The following is an 11,815-nucleotide window of genomic DNA, read 5'->3' as shown; positions in this document are numbered from 1 at the left end:
AAGGACAGAACAGTGAACATTTTCTTTAACGTTCTGATAAATAACAGCAATAGGTATCCAGTACCTAGCAGATGCAATGGCATAGAACCAACAGCTGACACATTGTCTCTTCTTCCTATGCAGAAGAATATAAGAAACTCAAAATGGATTGGAAACATATACTTGTACGCAACTTTCATCTTTTCAAACAAGAGTGTTGGTAGCTCACATATTTATATTCAACTTTTTGGTAATGACAAAATCCAATAGATGGACAGAGGAGGAAACTGCACAATAATAAAACAAATTCTGATATGAACCGTTGCTCAGTAAATTGCATTGATTCAAATACTTAAAGCTAAGTGATTACATAGACTCAAACTTGCTAAGAACAAAGATACTAATCTTAACTCATGTGTGATTGACACTTCGCAGTCTCTTGTAAGAGTTGTTGTCATATTCTAATTTTTTTCTAGCTCAGTTGAAGAGGTAGCACTTGGAATATCTGTAGTACATAGTTTTGTTCAGAATTGAACCATAGAAATCTTGAAGACCAAACCTCTCCACTTAACTATTAAACCAGATTTTCGAAACTAAACTCTCATACTCTACCTATCTGTGTGATTCACTGAGAGCAACATCAGAAAATGGTGATCAGAAAATGGTGAACTGAGATCCATCCTATAAAACAAACCATAAGAAATTGAAATGCATGTAACAGTGGAAAGAAAGTAGCAGAAAAAACTTATGTGAAAATGCATACTTGTTTGACTAGTTGCAGAGTCTAATAGCGAGGAGGAGGAGCAGGGTAAACATATTTGGGAGGTGTGGGGAGTTTGTGGACTGGTGGAGGAGAAGAGGGGTGGGGTTTTCCTGTGGGAGCTGGAATGTAGGGAACCCTTGTAAGAGTCGGAGGAGGGACCTCGTAAGCATGACTTGGTTTGGGAGGAGGGACCTCGTAAGCATGACTTTACCACGATATTTATCATAATAAAACTGCCTCTTGTGTCGAGACCATTATAGAAAAGCCTTTTGGAAGGATGCCTGTTGAAGAAAATAAACTTTACACAAAACTGGCACTGCCTAGCCGCGGCCCTCTGTTAGGGTCCTAACAGTATCAGATCACTCATCTTTAACTTTACACTTTGCGAACTATGACACGCCTTTCTCTCTTGTATTCCACTTCATCCCTTTGATGCATGATAAGGAGAGCTCTTCGAACCTGAAATGAACAAATCAGCCCACTTGGTGAAAACCATGGCTATGATATCATGATGCCTGTTGAAGAAAATAAACTTTACACAAAACTGGCACTGCCTAGCCGCGGCCCTCTGTTAGGGTCCTAACAGTATCAGATCACTCATCTTTAACTTTACACTTTGCGAACTATGACACGCCTTTCTCTCTTGTATTCCACTTCATCCCTTTGATGCATGATAAGGAGAGCTCTTCGAACCTGAAATGAACAAATCAGCCCACTTGGTGAAAACCATGGCTATGATATCATTACTTCATAGAAGCTGTAAACAACCTATCATATCATTACTTAAGAGAGGCTGTAAACAACATCATTAGCAAGGTTCTATAGGTGACGAAAGCCATTTCTCCCCGTGATATACATTTCCTGTTGCGCAAACTACCCATAAAATGATCTACGGGTAAGCAATATAACTCCAATATTGAGCTAGCTAACAAAACTAATTATAGAAGTAACATGTACTGACATTGGAAAATTATAATAATAAAATAGTCACTGCCGAAACTCAGCAATATAATGAGTGTTGTAATTCTTACAGTTGATTCATTCAACCCCATTCTGACCATATCATCAATCAGACGCCTCTCAGATACGTTGATGCCGATTCCCATCCGTCTCTTTATCTGTGTCTCAACTTGCTGTTACAAGCATGTGGCACTAGCATGAGCAACCATCAATTTTCTTTATTGTTGCAAATCAAAGACCATGACATAGTTCGCAAGCATAGCAGGCTTTTGGTTTGAAGAAAGAATCCACAAATATTGCTGTTCTTACTTGCTAGATTAGATGAGACGCGTACCTGAATTTCACTTCTCATTTCTGGTGTCAAACTTATTTGTTCAGCAATGCCAGAGCGTGCAGCATCCATAGTAGAAACATTGAAAAGCCTCAAAGCTTCTGTGACATGTTCCTCTGTTGCTACAGTTGACCTGCATTAAAAACAATATTTTCAATTTTTCAGATGCAATCTGACTAAGGAAATCGATTGACTTTGATTAACAATAATGCATACATTGAAAAATTACAAAATAATGCTGGGACTACTCACACTTGCATCTTTGCAATGGACTCGCTTAATCGAATAATAGCTTCTAACTGCCTCACTGTTATAGGTATGGCAGGAGAATCTCCACTTTCATGAGCTTGTTGGCGCATTTGCTGAAAATTCCAGACATAATACCGATGATTCCACAATCAAAAACCGATTGAAAGTATTTTTTTTGGAAAACTCATATTTCCCATCCAGAAAAACGACCCACAAACAAATGAGAGTACCTGTCTAATCCTAACATAGTTATAGACCTTGGCCCTCATGTCGTCACCCAGAAGGATATTAGAGGGTTTCAGATCTCTGTGAATGAAGCTCGTCCGTGCAAGGCTGTGCAGGTACTCAACTCCGCGGGCAACATCGAGGGCAAAGCTAAGCCTCTGTTTCCATTCTAGCGGCCTCAGCCCGGCCGCCGCCCATTCAAACAGATGCAGACTCAGCGGCCCCTGGGGCATATACTCGTACACCAGCATCTTCTCCCCGCTGTCGATACAGTACCCAAGGAGACGAAGCCGATGCGCTGCTCAAGCAGTTAAGGAGTTGCAGCTGATCCAACGAATCAAGATGGCTCAATCATCTAACATATCATCTAATGGTGCACAATAATGACACGTAGGTAGAGAGAAAAGTTGATTTCAGAGGGGAACGCCTTACGGCGTAAAAATAGAGATTGATTTGTCAATGTTGTTAGGATAGGATTCGATCCATAAAAGAAATGGAAAAAAATGTAATGATAAAGGGGAATGGAATAGGAGAGGGAGTAAGCAAGAAATTGAGAAAAAGATAGGGTTTGCGAGTGAAACAGAGGTCAGACAAATTGTTGTAATCTAGCCGAGAGGGCCAAGACTTAGTAATTTCTATGTTATTGAATAATTGATTAAGTTTGGTGTTGCATGTTATTCCTGGTGCATATCTTCTCTTGAATCTGTGTATCGACATTCTGTACCCTAATCGGGTATTATTTCCCATTTATGTGTTTCATTTATAATTACAACTAAATAGCATTAAGGGTTAATACTGAGATTAGGCACTAAATCTTATTAGGAACATTTGTTAAAGATTCTGTATTAAGCACGTGGATAGTATTCAAAAAATAGTAAGTGGTATATCGTGTGGAAAGTAAATGGTAAATGGTATTTTTCCAAATTGTGCGATTAACCTAAGCTGGTGATACGTAGCATGGGAAAACCACTTTTCTCATGCATTCTCAACCTGATATCAGTCGTGCAAGAATTCATGCAAGATTGTGCGATAACCGTTGGATCAAACGAGACAGATCGACAGTGGAGATCATCTGGGCTAGTTAGCGCGTGATATAATGCGATATTCGTTGGATCTAAAGAAGTCATATCAACGATGGAGATTGAAGTGCTCAGGGAGTAAGAAGTCAAAGTGGGACCAATGGTGATTGGTCAGCTTAGCGGGACCCTCGGGAGGAAATACACATATATAATCTTATTAACGCGCAACTGATTGGTTTTTAAGTGAACCATTAGTCTAATTCTAGACTACCACTTCAATTTTGGTAACCATCCACATCAATTTCTCTTCTTGTTTTGATACCATGATCCTCTCTTTCATACTATTAATTAATTACTAATGTAATCATGAAAATGCATGCTTATCTAAACATAATTAAATAATTCATAATTATAAATGCAAACTTATACATGCAAACATGATAGCATTCAAAATAGACAAAATTCAACATAATTGCAATGAACCATAAACATTTATCTTTATGGGAATAATTCACAAACTAGATATAGATAAATGGTTTTCCACCCAACTATAGGCTCTCTAGTGTGTGTATTATTTCTCCAATAGGGCCAACCTTGAGTTGAGACTATGATTCCACAAGGACAATTTAGCCCATGGTTGGCTTTAATCCTCTCACAAAACCCATTTTTCCCCATAATTCATAAGTTGCAAACTCTCATAACAATTCCAATCCACTAGCTTTCCTTCCCTTCAACCCTCATTACCCAAGGAATGATATTCTCTTCTCTTCCATGCAGTCCCTTAGGTCGTTACACTTCCCTCCAAGGTTCTAGTATAGGTTCACCATGAAATCTCTATGATAGGGACACCAATAATTCTTAGTTGTAATGGATTTTTCTCAATCACAATCATTTCTCATGCACATGGCATAATTCAGTCATAATATCCATATTCCTACTAATACAAGTCATAGTGTGGCATAGGTGTTCCTCACAACCTCAAGGGAAGAATGAATGGAAAAATTCCCTGCCAACAACCAAAAGTGAAGGGTTATATTTACATGTCCCCATCAAGCCATGTATCTTCCTAAAAAGTGTGTGTAATTCACTTGGAAATTAATTCCAAGGTTGATATAAATTAGGATAATATCAAATACGGACTTGGGCTTAGAATCAAATTAATATTTTTTTACTTTGACTCTCTTTTGAAACCCTAAGCCCCCTTTCATTCCTCTATTGTGGAAGCCCTCATTTGTTTTTTCTCTTTCTCCATTAGAAGCTAGTTATGCATTGCTTAATTATTCAATATATAATTTACACATTTGCATTCTCATTCAACTCTTAATCTTTCATCCTATAAACATTTAAACATTTCTAATCTAGTTATCAAAATTGGAGTGTTACATAAATAACAAATTAAAAAATAATTATTCATAACATACACATTAATTTATACATAACTTGTGCATATATGTGGTCCACATGTTCATATAATAAATTCCAATAATTTTAACATAGTTCCAGGAAAAATAGCAAATAAACACAAAATAAGTTGTAATGAAGTTTAACTAGCTAAGTCAAAATGGGGTATTATACAAATGTCGAAACAAGAGATAAATGCCACATATTTTGCATCTAATCCTTCAAATTTGATAACATTTTCTACCACATTTAGTTGTTAAGTAAGGAACACCAAGGCTTATTCACTAATAACATTTTCTTTTCAAACTTTTGCTATCAAAAAACTTTATAAATATATTTTGAAAAATTTGTATAAAATTGAAATTTTTGAAGATTTACAAATTATACATTATCAAAATTATTTGAAACTAACAAAGATATTGTAAAAATAGAACTTGTATATCTTCATAGAGGTTGTAGTTAGTAGGTACTACCTTTAAAATCACTCAAAAGTTTAGATATATCATATGGTAATACCCTATCACATTCATTTATACAAAGGACTTTAAACTTACTCACTTTAGATATATCATTTGGTATTAAAATGTGAAAAGATTATTTAAGTAAATATTGATATAGATTATTTTGAGATGTATGAAATTTATTTAGTGAAGATATCACTTAGTTAATTAAGGGGAGAGGTAATTTATTTATAGATAGTACGATGTACATTAACTTACCAATAAATATAAAAAATTTAATGTAGAGAAAAGAAAGTGAAAAAGTGAGAAAAAGTAATAAAAATAAGTAAATTATAATATATTATAAAATTTATATGAATAAAAAATATATCAAAAAATATTAGAACAATAAATATTTATAATATTAAAAAATTTAATGTAGAGAAATGAAAGTGAAAAAGTGAGAAAAAGTAATAAAAATAAGTAAATTATAATATATTATAATTAATATGTTATAAAATTTATATAAATAAAAAATATATCAAAAATATTAGAAAAATAAATATTTATAATATTTAATATTAATATTATATTTTAAATAAAAAATATATTTATTCAAATAAATTTTGAAAAATAAAAGTAAAATCAAAAATATTTTTGAATAAAAGTAAAATCAAAAATATTTTTCAACATCTTATAAAACTCTGTGATAAATTTATTAAGTAAATTATATTGTCATTGTCACGTTCATACTTATGGGTTTGGATTACATATATGTTTGGCATGTTTGATTGTAGTAAACATGTAGTCTATTAGATCAGTGAACAAGGAACATTGACCAACAATCCATGATAGTTAGATAGCTATAACCATCCTCTTTTTTTCAAATAATTAGTTATAAATATATTTTATATTATAAAATATTCTTACGCGTTTTTGAAAGTAAATTCTCACCAAACTATGATAGTTTTCTTACTAATCCACTATACATTCTTTGTACATATTTATTTATTTTATAATTTAGTCAATGTGCAGTAAAAGTGCTTCCTGGTGAAGTTAGATTTAATAATCTTTTAATCACCTTGCTGAGAAAAAGGGTTATGAATATCCACACATCAACCACCCAGAATAAGATTCCCTTAGTAGATATTATGTCCCAGGCTGACAACATAATAGGACAATTATTTTCTATTTATAAATGGCGTGAGGTATTTGATTAGCGATCACATTATTTTCTAATGCAACAGAAAATATCGAGCTGTCGCACTTCCATTCCCTGAAAGGCTCGAACAGATTTAGTGATAAAGTTGGATCTACGTGATATAGAAGAACCAGGGACATAAGCATTCAACCGAAAGTGGATTTATTTTCAGCTAAAACGTCTAAATTTAGAAATCCAAAATCTTTTCTTTCTTTTCAAATTTTGTTGAGAGACTGTGTTGTAATAGATTCCGGATCCATTCCATTCCTATATGAATTGATTTGAAGATGGACCGTATTGCACAGTGACCTACAAGCCTGTTTTTGTAACATTTCCAAGAACGGTTGTATCTACGAAGATAAATTCAATATTATACATTCCTTATCGTTAAGTAACAGGAAATTTAGCAGCTGAGAACGATAGCCCAGCCCATTTGAGTTTCTTAACTTAACATACATGGCAAACGCAACGTGGTTTCTAGAGATTTCAAGAAAAATGACCTGGTGGCCCATCGAAAAGTTTGCAGACCATTTGGTGTACAGCTTCTGAATTGATGGGCCATCTAAAAGTTTGTCAGGAAATTTGGTGTGCAGTCTTCTGAATCCAATCCAGAGCCAACTTAGTTTGTCAGGAAATTTGGTGTGCAGTCTTCTGAATCCAATCCAGAGCCAACCTACAAAGTGGATTTTGCAGAAGGTAGAACTGAGCTGCCATATTCATATGAAGGGTTTAAGCCACTAAAGAATATAATATGCTATCATATTATTGTGGTTCCTCGGACCACCGATTGGATCTGCAGGCACATGCATTTCTGACTCATTGAAGTATACTTTTGAGTAAAAAATGCTCCTGGTGTTTGTCAGTTGTCCTCCACTGTCATGGGGTACTACTTACAACTAACTGCACCAATGAATGTTTATAGACCAATGAGTATATTGATACACACTTGGTGGAATTTTGACTCGAGAATATTTGCTCAAAAGCATGCTTCTCCTTCTCCTTTATATAGAAAATTCATTTCTAATACTGATGACAGAAAATCATAATACCTGGAATGATCCACTATTAGAATAAGAATGATTATTTATACCAGAATATGATCCACTATTAGAATAAGAATTATTATTTTTACCAGAATGTGATACGGATTCCCAATATTTTTCTTTGCAGCTTCAGTAGATTCAAAATCATGAAGATTTTTCAAGTATAATATACTTTAAAGGAATGTACAGATGGAAAAAACAATTGAAGACACAAAGTATCATTCCACAACTTCTGAGAAGGAGGATGGTAACAAATACCAACTTTATTTTTTCATGTTTTATTTTCAAAATATAAGTAGTACATACACTGTCACACAAAGGACATGTTACTCACACAATCTACTTTAAAACTTGTTACTTGCACACAATATTATATAGAGTTACTTAGGTTTTATTGCAGAAACCTTCATGTTTCTGCTCAGCACTCCACAGAAATGGAGCTTATTTATAGGACTATAATGCTCCTGCAGCCATTCACATAAGTATAAATCTCAAATCCAATCACATACGGCTGTGGAAGCTACTCTTCCATTCCCCTTCCCACCTCCCACCTAAAATAAAGAAACAAACAACGTGGGCCAACGTGTCAGCATCAACAGTGTATGCTGTATATTTACAGAACTGAAACTGCAGTGGTGAAAATGAAATCCCATGGATAAGATCAAAACCAAGGTAGGTCAAGTTTGCCTCAGCTCACAATCTCAATCACCACAGCTATACATAGTTTGCAGAAAACCGTCCTTCCAATAATAAGCTGTCAATGTCTATGTTCTGTACTGGTCCATGCAAAAATAATTGGCAAGGCAGCACAAGCTTTCCCTTTTGTGAACTTTTGAAGCCAAACAAAAAAGAAGCTTCAAAATATTCTTTATCCCTTCAAGCATTTAGCTGATTATAGTCAGATTGTCATGCACCGACTCTGAAACAACAAACTGCTGCTCCAGCAGCAGGTAATAGAGCAGGAATGGCACTGCACCGTCTCCAATAAACCGACAGAGGTGACATATGCTGCTCAACTCTGCTGCAAACAGCCATTCCGAAAACCCCATAAAAGAAGAAATACCTACAACTATCCTGAAATTATCGTCTACCTAAAACAATTATATATGTGTATACTGTAAAACTAAATAGAATACTCTACAGACTTGGAGGGGACTTGGAAGTGATCTCTTTTCTGTAAATTGATATCAAACAACACCTTTTCTTCTATATCAGTGGGCATACAGATAATCCATAACTTGTAATATCTGGCCATGATCCTCCATTCCAGTAACTGTTTGAATCTCCAGCAAAAAGTGGCTCTGATGCAGGTACCTGCCAATCTGTTGCCAATGCATTTTGATCCTCCTCTACCTTTACTGATGAAGATGGTAACTTTGTGACCACTTCAGGCTTCTGATCATCCTTAGAGGAATCTTCATAAGTTAGAAAGTCATGTCCTTCACTTCCTGGACCATTCTCTATCTGTCCATCTCCAAAGGGAAAAGACAGCTTCTGCTGCTGTTGCTGCTGCTGCTGCAATTTCCACTGGAAGTCAGCTGGGTCATCCAGTCCAGGAGCCATTGGCATAGAAAAAAGGGCAGATGCCATTGCTCTTGACAGTTGTGGCTGGTTGGTCTCAAACAGTGAATTCTGGTCTGTGCTTAAGCTAGGAAAATCCAGACCAGGATTGTTAGACTTGAATGAATTAAATGTATTTAAAGCCGAAAGGTGTGGTTCCAGAGAGGCCGATTGGGTGCCACATGACATTCCTAGAAAGGAAGAAGAGTTGCAGTGGGCCAATGCAGCCCGGTCCTGCTGAATTCTGCTAAAGGGGAGACCGGTTAAGTTCATGTTTTCTCCCCCATAGTAAATGGATTTTGAAGATGGTGGCTCAAAGGGAGAACGGTCAGGTACTTCGATGCCTGGGGCTGCAGAGGTGGATGCTTCATTCTGAGCAGAGACAGGATGGTCTACTGCTCGCTTGGCTCGTTTATTCTTTCTGCAACCCCCACCAACAGGAACGTTACGTAAGGCACCTCCTTTGGTCCAGTATCGCCTGCAGGTCTTGCAGAAATGGCGAGGTTGTGAAAGATTGTAGTTGTTATAGTAACAGAATTTTGTGTTTGTAGAATCACATCTGGGGCATTTCAAGGCCTGTTCAGTCTGTGGTTTGATTCTCCGTTCCATCATAGGTGGTGCCCTTGGGCATGGCATGAGGTCCTCTGGAAGCTTTAGTGCACTGTTTTGCAAGAAACTCTGCAAAAATTTGCCAGGACAAAGACTTGTATCAGATTAGATAATATATCAAAACCCAAGCACTAATTCATTTGAGCTGTAGACAAAACAAACCTGAAAGTATGAAACATCATAGATCCATCAGGATCTTCTAGGGCCCAAAAAAACAAATAATAAGTAGGGACTCTATACCATCTAGCACCTCTCCAGTCATGAATATTGTTGAATATGTGTGGGAATAATATGTCTGTTTACTTGACTTTCCATTATTTAGGTGGTGTCATGTAATTATCTGAGTTGAATATTAAACCAATTTGTATTTAAATTCTTACCATTTTACAAAATCAATTGCATCTTCAGAGATTAAAACACCTTGTTCTCTCTACATAAGAGCATCTAAAAAGAATTCTGCAATCAAATTGTATACATCTAAATAGTGAGAGAATCTATCATAAACCACTAAAACAAGCTCACTTCTAAAAATAATCTAAGTTGAACATAAAGAAGGCCACAATCTCAGGAATCTGAAGGTTTGTGATATCTACTGTCACCCTGAGCTATAACGTTTAGTCTAGTAGTATATGTATAAACCCTGGTTTTAGTTATCCAATAATTACAATATTCTTATTAAATGATTAGGAATAGCTCCTACTTTTATAAAATCTTTTGTTTTCTTCTCTTTTACTAAATAAAATCTCTGGTTTCCTCTCTAAAAACTAGAAAAATTCAACCTGCTGTACTCACAAAATTTCAACACTAGCAGGCATGTCTTTTCTTGAGATCTTTTCCAGCATTTCAGTAAGAAATATACTGTTTAGAAGCAAAGTCCTCACCGATGAGAAAAATATACTGGTTTAAGACTTCACAGATCAAACACAAGAATAATATAGCTGCAACTGTTCATATTATCTTGTATAAGATAGCTTCAAACACCAACCATCACAAGCCAAAAGTCCAGCTTAACACATAAATTGGGAATTTAATGCTTAAGAGAGGGAAGATGCTATGAAGCCTTTGCTCATAAACCCAGGCATGACACTTAAACTGGCAAGTTAACACCTGACTGAGTGAGGGAGGATGAGTGAAGGAGGATGCCAAGAAATCTTTGCTGACATGATAGGATTTGTTGCAGCTGAGTGAGGGAGGGTGCTATAAAACCTTAGGCCACATCAAAGAATCTGATGAGAATTGTTAACAGCTAGAAATGAGGGAAGATGCTGTGAAATCAGAATCTTTGGTTACATGAAATGATCTGTGGAAAATGGTGGCTGTATTCAGAATCTTTAGACCGTGAACATGAATCTTGTGGCTTCAACAACAACTAAAGGAGAATTCAAGTGCAATCAGCTTAATCCAATCTTTAAAGAAAGACCTTACCTGGGTCCAGTCGGAGGGATCCATGCAAACTTCAACAGAACTGAGCACCATTTTGCTAGTGAAAAGACACCCTAAATAATTTCCAACCACTGATCTCTAGATCTGCCCCCAATTCTTCACAGGTCACGTTCTGGCGTTAATCAGCAGACACATGTATATCAATAAAAGATTGCCGTGTCTTCTTTTCTCAGAGTTGTAAGAATCTCTCATTTGAGGGTCACAGAGGTTGCTGTAAAACCGAAGCCGAAGGCAAAAAAATTGCAGGAGGAATGAATTAAAGCAAACTGGATATGCGAATCAGATCAGAAGAAGAAGAAGCAGCAGAGAAAACAGACAATGTCTCGTGCGATAAAGGCTTGAAGTATTTATAGCGGAAATAAGAGGTAGACCTCCACGGAACGGAGATACATGACAGACCCACAAGAATAATGTTGATGGCATTTGTTAATTCAAAACTATTGCGGCTCATATTCCCTTAACCGAATTACGTTGCCGGGAAACAAAACGGACCGTTAAAAATCTATCGGTCTCGACTGTGAGATGTCGTGTGGATTTTCAGAGAGAGAAAGTGCGCGCAGGCCGGTGTTGGCAGGGTCGGTGGAAGCCAGTG

The 11,815-nt window shown here is 36.1% G+C and overlaps 2 protein-coding genes and 1 pseudogene across 2 annotated transcripts; all 3 read right to left on the bottom strand.

Annotated features, from left to right (window-relative positions):
- Window positions 1-523: 523 nt before the first annotated feature.
- LOC149155319 (DNA replication licensing factor MCM5-like) lies at window positions 524-2,191 on the bottom strand. The gene is made up of 3 exons (XM_089441241.1): window positions 2,037-2,191; window positions 1,774-1,875; window positions 524-1,435 (listed from the first exon to the last, which is right to left on the bottom strand). The coding sequence occupies exons 1-3, from the start codon at window positions 2,103-2,105 to the stop codon at window positions 1,352-1,354; spliced, it is 255 nt and encodes an 84-aa protein (XP_089297367.1). The 5' UTR covers window positions 2,106-2,191; the 3' UTR covers window positions 524-1,351.
- Window positions 2,192-2,281: 90 nt separating this feature from the next.
- Window positions 2,282-8,646, bottom strand: LOC149155318 (receptor protein kinase TMK1 pseudogene; annotated as a pseudogene).
- Window positions 8,647-8,767: 121 nt separating this feature from the next.
- LOC149155317 (uncharacterized) lies at window positions 8,768-11,567 on the bottom strand. The gene is made up of 2 exons (XM_089445309.1): window positions 11,206-11,567; window positions 8,768-9,849 (listed from the first exon to the last, which is right to left on the bottom strand). The coding sequence occupies exons 1-2, from the start codon at window positions 11,254-11,256 to the stop codon at window positions 8,818-8,820; spliced, it is 1,083 nt and encodes a 360-aa protein (XP_089301435.1). The 5' UTR covers window positions 11,257-11,567; the 3' UTR covers window positions 8,768-8,817.
- Between the last annotated feature and the right edge of the window lie 248 nt (window positions 11,568-11,815).

Source organism: Pinus tabuliformis, chromosome 9, assembly GCF_031772625.1.
Source record: "Pinus tabuliformis cultivar Carrire ecotype Pingquan chromosome 9, CPIR1, whole genome shotgun sequence".
NCBI classification, from domain to species: domain Eukaryota; kingdom Viridiplantae; phylum Streptophyta; class Pinopsida; order Pinales; family Pinaceae; genus Pinus; species Pinus tabuliformis.
This window is presented reverse-complemented; position numbering and strand designations above follow the sequence as displayed.

Coding starts and splice junctions, on each gene's coding strand:
- LOC149155319 (XM_089441241.1), bottom strand. CDS start 2,105: ATGGATGCTGCACGCTCTGGCATTGCTGAACAAATAAGTTTGACACCA. Junction 1,876..2,036: donor AAATGAGAAGTGAAATTCAG/GTACGCGTCTCA, acceptor TGCTTGTAACAG/CAAGTTGAGACACAGATAAA. Junction 1,436..1,773: donor TGGGGTTGAATGAATCAACT/GTAAGAATTACA, acceptor TGTTCATTTCAG/GTTCGAAGAGCTCTCCTTAT.
- LOC149155317 (XM_089445309.1), bottom strand. CDS start 11,256: ATGGTGCTCAGTTCTGTTGAAGTTTGCATGGATCCCTCCGACTGGACC. Junction 9,850..11,205: donor ATCCCTCCGACTGGACCCAG/GTAAGGTCTTTC, acceptor AAATTTTTGCAG/AGTTTCTTGCAAAACAGTGC.